The 12,939-nt window shown below is 37.4% G+C and overlaps 1 protein-coding gene across 4 annotated transcripts in view; it reads right to left on the minus strand.

The window, feature by feature from the left end:
* LOC132122007 (protocadherin-15-like) overlaps positions 1-12,939 on the minus strand; it is a 252,976-nt gene that overhangs the window by 60,759 nt on the left and 179,278 nt on the right. For all 4 annotated transcript variants that reach the window (XM_059531804.1, XM_059531803.1, XM_059531802.1 and 1 more), the window contains exons 22-23: positions 8,586-8,726; positions 5,269-5,381 (exon numbers count right to left, since the gene is read on the minus strand). In XM_059531804.1, the coding sequence (XP_059387787.1) occupies positions 5,269-5,381; positions 8,586-8,726 (254 nt within the window). The remainder of the gene's footprint in view (positions 1-5,268; positions 5,382-8,585; positions 8,727-12,939) is intronic.

The following is a 12,939-nucleotide window of genomic DNA, read 5'->3' on the forward strand; positions in this document are numbered from 1 at the left end:
ATTCGAAACGTAATAATCACCTGAATCTAGCTTGCGCTCACTGTTGTAAATGGAGGCAGTTCATGGGGGGTGGGGGGTTGTTGGGGATACATATGGGGTCAGCTTTGCGCTAGTGCCACTCAGAAGTGACACACTCGGAAACGCAGTGGAGAGATCAAAACAATGGTCACTACTTAGTTGATTTTTAAAGAAGAATGTCGGAGGATTTCGATATAAGCCAAGAGGAGACTGGTTTTCCTTTGTGAAAAAGTAAGGAAACTTTGCTTCTTTTGATCCTGTAAACAAATGTTGGTTTTCACGAGACTCACCGTTGCACGCGCAACTCTGAACCCAAACGTCATGCTCCCGAAACTGCTTCTATGTATAACTGATGGTGCAAGATAGATTAAAGTGATTTTTACATTTTTGCATATGGATATTTTTCTTACAAAAACACATCGATTCGCTACAGGAGACCTTTGTTCACACTAATGATGTGCTAAATGATGTTCATGAATGATGACTTCAGTCGAAGATCACTAAAAATAACATTAAAGGGGTCATATGATGCGATTTTAAGTTTTAATTTCTCATTGGAGAGTTACTAGCTGTTTGTGAATAGATAAGATCCCTGAAGCTGCAAAGACTAAAGTCTCAAACCCAAAGAGATATTCTTAATAAAAGTTTAGACTTAATAAACAATCTCCTAAAACGCCTCGTTTAAACACGCCCCCACATGTCTAGGCCATTTGCATAGATTTGCAGATTTGCATAACGCCACCCAAAAGTTCAAATGATGCTGCCGGCGCCATGTTGTGGTTTCGTTGTGAAAGCTAGAATACTTCATGTGGCCTTCCAAAAGAGGACACAACTAGAAATGAATGGTCAATATTTACAGCACTGTTCCAGAACAGTTCAACCCAAATATTCAGATGTGTGAAGCACTTTTTATGGAGGCCTGTTTCCTGATCCTGGGACAGAAGTCTACAATGCCGGGTGTTCTGACTTACAGTCTGTAAGTAAGTTTACATATTTAAAGGATTTGCCACTGATGATTCAAATGTGAGTTCTGAGCAGTGTAGAGTAACACTTGTTGTTTGTGGTGTGCATCACAAATGCAGACATAGTTTTATGTTTATGCAGCGTGATGCAACGTAACACGTACAAAGACAGTATAAGTCATTATAATCTGTAATTATGTCCCCACTTGATGAAAGACATGGCTCATTTGTAATGGGATTTATTGTTTTTGTCTTGTTGCGCCGGTGTTCTGACTGGGACACGCATCACAATATGGCAAGGGGCATAACATTTCAGTCACATGCTTGAGGCATCCGGTCAATAAAAACGAACTGGATAGCTGACCAATCATAGCACACCTCACTTTTCACACTGATGAGCTTTGTAAAAAAAAACCGACATGTTTCAGAAAGGCGGGGCATAGTGGATCAACAAATAATGTACAGTATGTGGAAAATAATGTGTATTTTTTTAACCTTAAAACGCATAAACACATTTCATTACACCAAATACACAAAATAATGTTCTTTTAAGCAACATCATATGACCCCTTTAAAGAGCTGTGTGAACCTGCAAGTACGATGTCAGACACTGTAATATGCTCGGGTCCCCTCCCTGCTTACAGTGGTGACGAGATACATAGCAGACTGTCACCACTCCAGTGGCTGGATGTCCAAGTGGTGACCTTGTTTGAAGTAATGGTGCTTCATATTACATTATCCAGAGAAACAAGTGTTAATGATAAATACCCTATAATGTTTGTACAGGCCACCAGGGCAACATACAGACTTTATTAAAGAATTTGCTAATTTCACATGGAATTTATGTAAATGGTGTTGAAATACTGCAGCAAAGCAATGATAATTCAGATCATTATCTAGTCTTGTGCAAACTCCATATAGCTAAAACTGTAAATTTTACTCCTTGTTACAAGGATGGTAGAACCATTACTTCTTCCACAAGACCGCTTTGTAAGTAATCTTCCTAAACTATCTCAATTCCTCAGCATATCCAATGGCTCAGAACAACTTGATGGAAATCATTAAAAACGGTTAGATCTGATTACTTTTCGGCCCGTATTAGAAAACAAACATAACCCCAGGTATTTATTCAATACAGTGGCTAAATTAACAAAAAAATAAAACATCAACATGTGCTGACATTTCCCAACAGCAGAGCAGTAATGACTTTTTGAACTACTTTACTTCCAAGATCAATACTATTACAGATAAAATTGTAACCATGCAGCCGTCAGCTACAGTAACGCATCAGATATTGCGCTATAGATCCCCTGAGGAACAGTTCCAATTATTCTCTACTATAGGAGAGGAAGAATTGTATAAACTTGCTAAATTATCTAAACCAACAACATGTATTCTAGACCCTATTCCACTATTATTAATTTGTCATTGTCATTAGGATATGTCCCCAAAACCTTCAAACAGGCTGTTATTAAGCCTCACATTAAAACAAAACACAACTTGACCCCAAAGAACTAGTTAATTATAGACTAATCTCAAATCCCCCTTTTCTGTCAAAGATACTAAAAAGGTAGTATCGTCATAATTATATTCCTTCTTAGAGAAAAAATTATATCTGTGAGGATTTCCAGTCAGGATTTAGACCGTATCATAGTACTGATACTAGGAACCTAGGTGAGCGATTTGATAGCAATCTTTCCTTTGAAATCCACATTTTTAGCATTTGTAAAACTGCATTGATTCATTTTTCTCTGTCAGTTTAAATCTAGATTAAAGACCTATCTCTTTAACCTGGCTTACACATAACACACTAACACATTTCTAATATTCAAATCCGTAAAATGGATTTTTAGGATGCATTAATTAGGTCAGCCAGAACCGGGAACACTTCCCATAACACCCAATGTACTTGTCATCGATAAAAGAATGGCATCTACACTAATATTAGTCTGTTTCTTTCTTATTCCGAGGTACCCGTAGCGACCAGATCCAGTCTGTATCCAGATCAAATGGTCACTGCAGTCACCCGGATCCAGTATGTATCCAGACCAGATGGTGGTTCAGCACCTAGAGAGGATCTCTACAGCCCTGAATGTCAGCGGAGACCAGGACAACTAGATGATCCCCAGAGACAGATCCACAGTCAAGACCTTGTCTCCTAGAGGGCCATCGGGACAAGACCACAGGAACCAAATAAGTCCTCCACACAATCTGACTTTGCTCGAACAACCTGCTCGCTCATCGGGCCCCCTGACTGAGCCTGGTTTATCACAAGGTTTTTTTTCTCCATTCTGTCACCGATGGAGTTTTGTTTCCTTGCCGCTCTGGCTTGCTTAGTTGGGGACACTTATTTTCTAGCTATATCATTGACTTGATGGCACAGATACTATTTAAACTAAACTGAACTGAGCTGGATGATGACATTCAAAGATTAACCACCTTTAACATAAAATTTCATGTTTATTAGGGATGTCCCGATCAGGTTTTTTTGCGCTCAAGTCCGAGTCATTTGATTTTCAGTATCTACCGATACCGAGTCCCGATCCGATACTTATTTAATAAATAAAAAAATAAGAATAAAGAAGAGCGAAAAAACAAATTCAGGATGTTCAAAAAATTACATTTTGAAATATATTCAAATATAAAACAGCTATTTTAAATAGGCTAGTGAAAATATTTCAAACATTTTACTGTTTTGCTGTACTTTGGATCAAATAAATGCAGGCTTGGTGAACAGAAGAGACTTCTTAAAAAAAAAAAGAAACATTAACAAGCTTACTGTTCAAAAACTTCTGACTGGTAGTATAGGCAACTTTAATTTTTCTCTTATTTTCTATCTTTAAATTGGCTTAGAAATCTATAAATGCTGGACAATAACAAATAATAATTATTTGTTTATATACTACAAACACTGTTTATCACATAATAAGGCAGAATAGTTTCTATACTGTAATAAATGTCAATTAGCACTGCATAGTTCATATACTTTATTTATCACCTGCTGGAGATGACTTAAAAAACAATTTATTCTCATGATCGTATATTAATGTCTTCCTGTTTGCATGAGTTTCTGTTTTCCCGTAAAAACCACAGCGATAGCTGGACGCTTTTGTCCATATTAGGAGTTTCCTGATATCACTATCAGCGGGCCCGATTTCCGATCACGTGATCGGATCTGGATATCCCTAGTGTTTACTATTGTTCTTTTGCATTATCGACACACTAATTTTCCATTTAATACAATAAAGCTGTATTAATTCAGAACTTCTGCCAAGTTTTTTCATCTCTATGTTTCTGTCTCTGTAGCTCTGATTAATCAAAAGATAACGATGCTACCAAGGCAATTTTTAATCCCATTGGTCCTTGTAGCTCATCAAAGCCTGCATATTACTGCCACTTCACTATAAAGCTGTCAATAAACCAATTTTGATCACAGATCCATTCACACAGGTGGTGCGGTCTTCTTCTGAATGTACCGTACAGATGAATAGTCTGCATTCAGTAAAAAAAAAAAATCAATGTTTTTATCTTTAAATCAATTTGGGCAAAATGGTTCAAGTGTTATTTGCTTCAGAATCCATGTGAATTGAACTGATTACCCCTTGTGTCAAATATATTAAATATGTTATTTAAGAAAACAGCAGTAATGTATTCGAATGGAGTGCAAATGTCCTCTGAGTAAACAACAGTGTGTATAAAACCCAGTTTACCTTGAAGCTATTATACATATTCATAAAGTCTATGATTAAATCGATGCTGATGGTTTTATATTGAATAAAACTACCTGAAACTGTTTCTTTTCCTGGTGCTTTGATGATATTGAACCTATTTACTTTGAAAATACACGTTCATGATCTTATTGTGCATAATCCACAGGTGAATGTTTAGCTTGTTTTTTCATAATCCTCAATCAAAACAGAATAAATGTTGAACTTGCTCCACCTCTAAAACTTAAATTTATGGCTCAAGACATGAATCCCTCAACAGAGCATAAAACGACATCTGTTTGATTTCAAGTAAGGTCAATTGAGCTTTCTGGTCATTCCGCATAAAAATGGATGAAATATTGTAACTCGGAGGACCATAAAAATACACATAATATATTACACAAAAAATTTACATATTTATCATTGCTGTTCGCCGCATCTAACTTTCTGATTTCAAGCACAGTTTCCAGGTGACAGTACTCAACCTGTTGAAGATGTTCTGGAAGTCTACCACAGTTGAAGCAGCATGAACAGACAGCAGATATAGCAGAGGGCATTCACGTTTTCAGGTGTTTACTCACCTGTACTCCTCCTGCGTGAACACAGGAATGATGGACGGCTGCAGGACAGTGATCTCCACCAGTGTCTTATTGAACTTCACCGGCTCCCCATCATCATATGCAATAACTGCCAACTGTTTGAGAACATGAGAAAATCAATTTTAAGTTAAAACAAGGAGGACTTAGAATCAGCACTGGGTCAAGTTCTGTCCACACTGTCCGTCTGAGCTTCAAAAGCCAGTATATATACAACCCGAATTCCGGAAAAGTTGGGACGTTTTTTCAATTTTAATAAAATGAAAACTAAAAGACATTCAAATCACATGAGCCAATATTTTATTCACAATAGAACATAGATAACATAGCAAATGTTTAAACTGAGAAAGTTTACAATTTTATGCACAAAATGAGCTCATTTCAATTTTGATTTCTGCTACAGGTCTCAAAATAGTTGGGACGGGGCATGTTTACCATGGTGTAGCATCTCCTTTTCTTTTCAAAACAGTTTGAAGACGTCTGGGCATTGAGGCTATGAGTTGCTGGAGTTTTGCTGTTGGAATTTGGTCCCATTCTTGCCTCATATAGATTTCCAGCTGCTGAAGAGTTCGTGGTCGTCTTTGACGTATTTTTCGTTTAATGATGCGCCAAATGTTCTCTATAGGTGAAATGTTCTCTATAGGTGGACTGCAGACAGGCCAGGTTTGCACCCGGACCCTTCTACGACGAAGCCATGCTGTTGTTATAGCTGCAGTATGTGGTTTTGCATTGTCCTGCTGAAATAAACAAGGCCTTCCCTGAAATAGACGTTGTTTGGAGGGACGCATATGTTGCTCTAAAACCTTTATATACCTTTCAGCATTCACAGAGCCTTCCAAAACATGCAAGCTGCCCATACCGTATGCACTTATGCACCCCCATACCATCAGAGATGCTGGCTTTTGAACTGAACGCTGATAACATGCTGGAAGGTCTCCCTCCTCTTTAGCCCGGAGGACACGGCGTCCGTGATTTCCAACAAGAATGTCAAATTTGGACTCATCTGACCATAAAACACTATTCCACTTTGAAATAGTCCATTTTAAATGAGCCTTGGCCCACAGTACACGACGGCGCTTCTGGACCATGTCCACATATGGCTTCCTTTTTGCATGATAGAGCTTTAGTTGGCATCTGCTGATGGCACGGCGGATTGTGTTTACCGACAGTGGTTTCTGAAAGTATTCCTGGGCCCATTTAGTAATGTCACTGACACAATCATGCCGATGAGTGATGCAGTGTCGTCTGAGAGCCCGAAGACCACGGGCATCCAATAAAGGTCTCCGGCCTTGTCCCTTACGCACAGAGATTTCTCCAGTTTCTCTGAATCTTTTGATGATGTTATGCACTGTAGATGATGAGATTTGCAAAGCCTTTGCAATTTGACGTTGAGGAACATTGTTTTTAAAGTTTTCCACAATTTTTTTACGCAGTCTTTCACAGATTGGAGAGCCTCTGCCCATCTTTACTTCTGAGAGACTCTGCTTCTCTAAGACAAAGCTTTTATAGCTAATCATGTTACAGACCTGATATCAATTAACTTAATTAATCACTAGATGTTCTCCCAGCTGAATCTTTTCAAAACTGCTTGCTTTTTTAGCCATTTGTTGCCCCCGTGCCAACTTTTTTGAGACCTGTAGCAGCTATTAAATTTTAAATGAGCTAATTAAGTGGACAAAAGTGTAAAATTTCTCAGTTAAAACATTTGCTACGTTTTTATGTTTTCTTGTGAATAAAATATTGGCTCATGTGATTTGGAATTCCTTTAGTTTTCATTTTATTAAAATTTAAAAAACGTCCCAACTTTTCCAGAATTCGGGTTGTATATATAAACACACAAACACACATATTTGTATATATATATATTACATACTGCAGTTTAATAACCTGCAAGAAAAGACTTTTAAGATTATTGTTCTTTCTCGGTTTGCAAAGCTTTTTTCTTGTTTATACTTAAAAAAAGGGGGAAAATCTGTTTGCAAATTGGGCAAGAAAATTTAACTTAATTCAGTATGTTGTCTGAGACATTAACATGTCATAAAAATGACAAATCTTATGTCTGCACAGTGGCCTTGTGGGGAAAGCAAATGCACCAATTTATTTAGCAGTCAGGCCGATGTTCCCATCCTGGTCCCTTCTTTCTCTCTTCCTTCGATTTCCTGTCGTGCTTCCATTGGGCCTCATTCATGAAACAGGAGCAGAACGATTTTTTTGTGTTAATCGTTCGTAAAGTCGTTCTGACATAGATTTTCAAATTTATGAAAATGTTTGTATTTTAGAATTGTTAGTTGATATGAAAAAACCGTACACCTGCTCCCTACCACGGGTAAATGGTGCATAAAACGTTCTAGGTTCTTTTTGGCAAACTGATGGCACTGAATTTTGATGCACTGCCATAATAATTACAAATAAATTACAATAAAGTTAATTTGACCCTATATTTAGTACTATTTTTAAAAATGAGATACTAGTAGGCTAATACTTTGATATTCAAAATCAAAACAACTAAAGAATATCAGCTGGAAAAAAACACTGTGCCACCAAAGCCTCTTCAAGCACCACCAGCTGGTCATTTTAAGAAGAGCGTCTGACATTTTTTCACATGACTGAAAACACCTTGGTGGACACGTTATGGAATATTTATTGTTAGGCATATGGCATACTAGTCTTTTTTGCATTTATACAATAGGTCCTCAAGCCAAACCTGAGCAAGTAGACCAGAATATTCCACTGCGTTCCTGGACATGCAATTTGCGTAGCTGTAATTCATAGGCAGGGATTATGCTAATTGTGAATGAGTGTGCATGAGAGCCCTATTTACGAATGATTGCAATTCATTAACATACACGTTTAACTAAAAAATTGGATGTTTATGAAGCGTTTGTGAATCCGGAGGAGAGTTTTCGGGAAGGTCTGTTTTACATACAAATTACTCATAATTTACTCATAAATGTACAAAAGTTTCATGAGAGAGGGCTATTATGTTTACCAATAGAATGTCAAGAACGTGCTGCTGCTTTAACTGTTGTGTTTCATCTATTTTCATTAATGTGTGTGTAAATATCTAAAATGACAAGATCAATGTGTTGAGATCTAAGGTGTGCTTAAAACCTGCCTGAATTCTGCCTGAGTGTTTCTGAACTGACCATTGAGTTTTCAGAAAGCACTTTAATGTATCAGGCGGTGCAGCGATTGCATCTATTTAAATCTGTGAGATGCATAAAAATAATTGACGCCTAGTTATGGCCTGCAGATTGCTAGTAGACAAGCCCTGTAATAAGAAAAGATTGTTGTGCACTTACACTGAATTTAGTGTTGGGCTCCTCATTCAGATTGACCCTGGTGAGAACATTGCCAGAGTTCTCCTCCACGTCGAAGATACTAGTGCTGTAAGGAAACTGCTCCAGATCCACTTTATAGTGAACCCGACTGGCTGCTGTACCCTGAAAGATAAAATAAAATCTTAAAACAGAAAACAAAAATACCCTTTCTGTCGCAACTATATCAATATTTTCAATCAAAAATCAAAAATTAAAAGGATTTTAAAAAGACAGAATGTGGTCATTTGATGCAAAGCACTAACATTCAATAATGCAAAAGTAGTTTTATAAAATAAAAAAAAAAGAATAAAAAAAAATAAAATAAATAAATAAATAAATCATGATTTTATGTGATATGTGTTAACGGCTCAAATGGCTCTGACTTTGGGCAACACAGTCGACTTGTCCAGACAATAAATTAAGGCAAAGATCTGTGCAAAACCTAATGCAGTTAAACCTGGAATTAATTACAATTGTGCAGTATAAAATTTGCATGGAATGTTTGAGAACCAATCAGAATAAGGAATTCAATTCTTGAGTAGTATAAATCAAGATTTAAAGTCAAATCTACTAGGTGTTAAGTTGCAGGCATGTTTAAACCTAAATCTTTCAAGCAATGATCAACTTAAATTCTGCTGCTGAGCACTCTTAGCAGGATTCAAATGAACATGACAGACCCAATTTGCTCATTTTTATTCTGCTCTTTTAAAGTCCCACCTCCCGCTGCGAGTTTCATACGTTATAAGTTTGTGAAATCTGATGTGTAGCATTGGCCAGGGGACAGAAGGGTTGGTAACCCCCCTGTGATGGAGATAATTACGTCAGCTGAGAAATGGAGCCTGTGGGTGGGTCTGCCCTCGTGAGAATATGCTGAAACCCATCCACCCACCCATGGGTGGGACAGCACCACACATAGTGCCAGTCGAGGCATGCGTTTTAGTGTGAAATCGGACTACAAATGGTTTTTCAGCTCACTCCTGTATCTTCAGGGTGTATGGAGAGGATTTGGGTCATGGGGCCTCGAAAGCACAAGGAGTTATACCACACTGTGTTTTATCAAACTAGCAGATCATTTACTTTTCGTCACTGCTCTTTTAAAATCCTGAGGAGTTTGATTAACATAATTCTCATTTCCTCCTTTTTTTTCTCCATTTACTTTGCTTTAATATTTTATGTCTTTTAATTTTGAAGAAAATCTTTAATTGAAAATAAGATTGCATCATATATATATATATACATATATACATATATACACACACAGACACACACACACACACACACACAATTTAATATAATGTATTAAGGAAAGCATGGCAAATACGTATTTAAATCTGAATTATTTCAGTGTGGGTGAGGATGGCTAATGAATAAAACCATCTGTCAGACACTCAGAGAAAAAGGGAACAGTGGAGAGAGTTGCCAGAATTACATTGTTAGACAGCAAAACAAACCTGGTCACTAGCAGGCTGAAGAGATTTTATAAATAAGAGGTGCTGTTTGCAAAAAAAAAAACAATTTGTTGAATCCATTTATTTAATTTGCCAAGAGAACATGCAAAAAGCTATCAACAAGATTGAAGTGATTTATGGTAATGCACTGCTTTGGATGTGGTCAGAGTAATGAGTTCTGCCTGGATATGTACAAAATGCTCTATCAGCCATGTATTAACTGGCTGGGAAGTAATACGGTGTCAAATTAGCTTTGAAACATTTGCTCACTCAAAGATCACCATGTAAAATATTAATAGTGATACTGTTAATTGTTAAAAGTGCAAGGCGAAAAAGCCTTCACACGAGAAAGTGCTTCAAATTAGAAAAAAAAATATGGCAAATTAGTGTGTTACTATCTAACTTACTGAGAATCTCACAGAATCAATCTGTGTGTTTTGAGCAAACAAATGGCAGGGCTGTAGGGACAAGCTAGAAGCCTCCAAAGCCTCAGGGTGTACAGGCAAAGAAAACTGAACCAGGGCCCTTGGCTTATTAACTGCAAGGCTTCTGCTTTTACAGAGTGAGTTGACAACTAGAGCTCCACGGTCCCTGGGCCCAACAGCGTATACAGGTTGAGCTGGCTACTAGGGCTCAAGCGCACCTAGAGTATACAGCACGAACTGATCAGTAGTGCTCCAGGGTCCCTGGATCCCTAAGTGCATACAATATGAGTTTATCACTAAATATACAGTGAGAGCTGACCACAAGGGCTCCAGGGCTCCTCAATGTATCCAGCATGAACTGACCACTACAGCTCCCAAGGTCTATAGGGCCAGTTGTGTACACAGTTTAATCAGACTACTAGGCCTCATAATATATACTGTGAGCTGTAGACCCCTTAATCACCTACATCACTGTGACGTCACCGCTCTAGCTGGAGGCAACACATAAGGCAGAACTCATTGCAGGTGCGCTAAAAGTTTGAGGTTTTGACTTTAAAATGTCTTCTTGTTGGGTTTTTGGCTGCCAGAATAGAAGGAACAGCACTTTTGTTTCAAAACTAAAGTCTTACCGGATCCTGGCAGACATTCCTTCACAGAAATCAAGAAAACAATTGTGGTTGAATGCAATACGGCGTACAGACTGGACGGAGATGATCATAAATAATGCTCGTGTTTGCAGTGCACACTTCATATCAGGTAAAATAATCTATGCATATGAACTGGTGTGTTGGTTTTATCTAGTAAATCAGTAAGTTTCTGTTTTAAAGGTGAAAAGTCGCCAACCTTCAGCGCATTAGCTAGTTTAAATGTTAAACAAACATACAGCGATAGATGTGTGTGCCATCCTTTGAATGGTCTCTTAAAATAATACACATTGCTAATCATAGTTAGCCCAGCGATAGGTTACATTAGAAAATATGCCTTGACAAAATTCCCCATACCACCCAAAAGTAATTCATATGGCCGTATGGCATACGGGTCAGGTAGCCTGCTTCCATCCGCGAGAGTTAATAAAAAAAAAAAAAAAGCTGTCACGGTCCCGCAGAGTCAGGGACTGTAGTACATATTCGTACTTAGACTCTTCTGCATCCATGTTTAATAAATCCCTCCTAAAACGTGCTAGCTGGCTACTAGGGCTCCATGGCCACTGGGCCCCTCAGCATATACAATGTAATACACAATGCTAATGTAAGGTGCTTTACATAAAATAAAATAAATAAATAAATAAATAAATAATAATAATAATAATCACAACAATAAAACAGGGAATTTAAAAACTTTAAAAGGGATTAAAAAAATAATTTAAGATGTTTAAAATTAATATAAAACAGTTAAGAATAGAAAATGATTACACATAAATTACAATGCAATCAGTTCGGACATTGCACAGTGCTCATTCAATAAATGCACAGCTAAATAGATGAGATTTGAGTCCGCATTTAAATGTGACAAATGTTTTAGGACATCTGATCTCTTCTGGAAGCTGATTCCAAACTTCAGGCGGCATAATAACTAAGAGCAGACTCCCCTTGTTTTGATCCTAATGATCTGAGTGGTCTTTTAGGTTTATATTCAGTGAACATATTTGCTAGGTATTTAGGTCCTAGGCCATTGAGTGATTTATAAACAAGTAAAAGTAATTTAAAATCAATCCTAAATATAACTGGAAGCCATTGTAAGGACCTGAGAACTGGTGTGATATGCTCAGATTTTCTGGTTCTAGTCAGAATTCTGGCAGCAGCGTTCTGGATGAGCTGCAGCTGTCTAATGGTCTTCTTGTGAAGGCCGGTGAGAAGACCATTACAATAGTCCACCATTCTGGTGATAAAGGCATGAACAAGTTTCTCTAGTGGTGTATAAATTGCCTGAAAGCCATACTCAAGTAAAATTACAGATATCTTACCAGAAATTACTTTGGTAGAAGTTGAATTCACCATTTAGAATATTACTTGAGTAAAAGTCTTAAAATATGTGATATCTATTGTACTTAAGTACAACAATTTTTTTTTTAATCCTAAACATACTTAAGTATTGAACGTAAAAGTACAAGTAAATGCAAAATGGAAAATAATAAATATATATAAAAAAATATTCATACACAGCTTGAGTAGCAAAATTTTGCTCAGTTTTAACCCTTTTGTATTTTGAACAAAAATAAGAAGCACTTCATCTGTATTAGTGTCTTTCATTCCAACATAAGAGGGGACATGGATTAGGGCTGTGTGATTAATCGAAATCGAAATAAAATCGCAATTTGAGTGTGTGCGATTTCTAAATCGCTTCATAGCACGATTTTCCATGGCCCTGACCTCCCGCACTCTGTTATCTGAACCAATCAGGATGCAGCGGACCTAAGTGGAGCGCGAGAACAGAGAAGACTGGGCATATGCCTAACTCCAGGTT

Source organism: Carassius carassius, chromosome 40, assembly GCF_963082965.1.
Source record: "Carassius carassius chromosome 40, fCarCar2.1, whole genome shotgun sequence".
Classification (NCBI taxonomy): domain Eukaryota; kingdom Metazoa; phylum Chordata; class Actinopteri; order Cypriniformes; family Cyprinidae; genus Carassius; species Carassius carassius.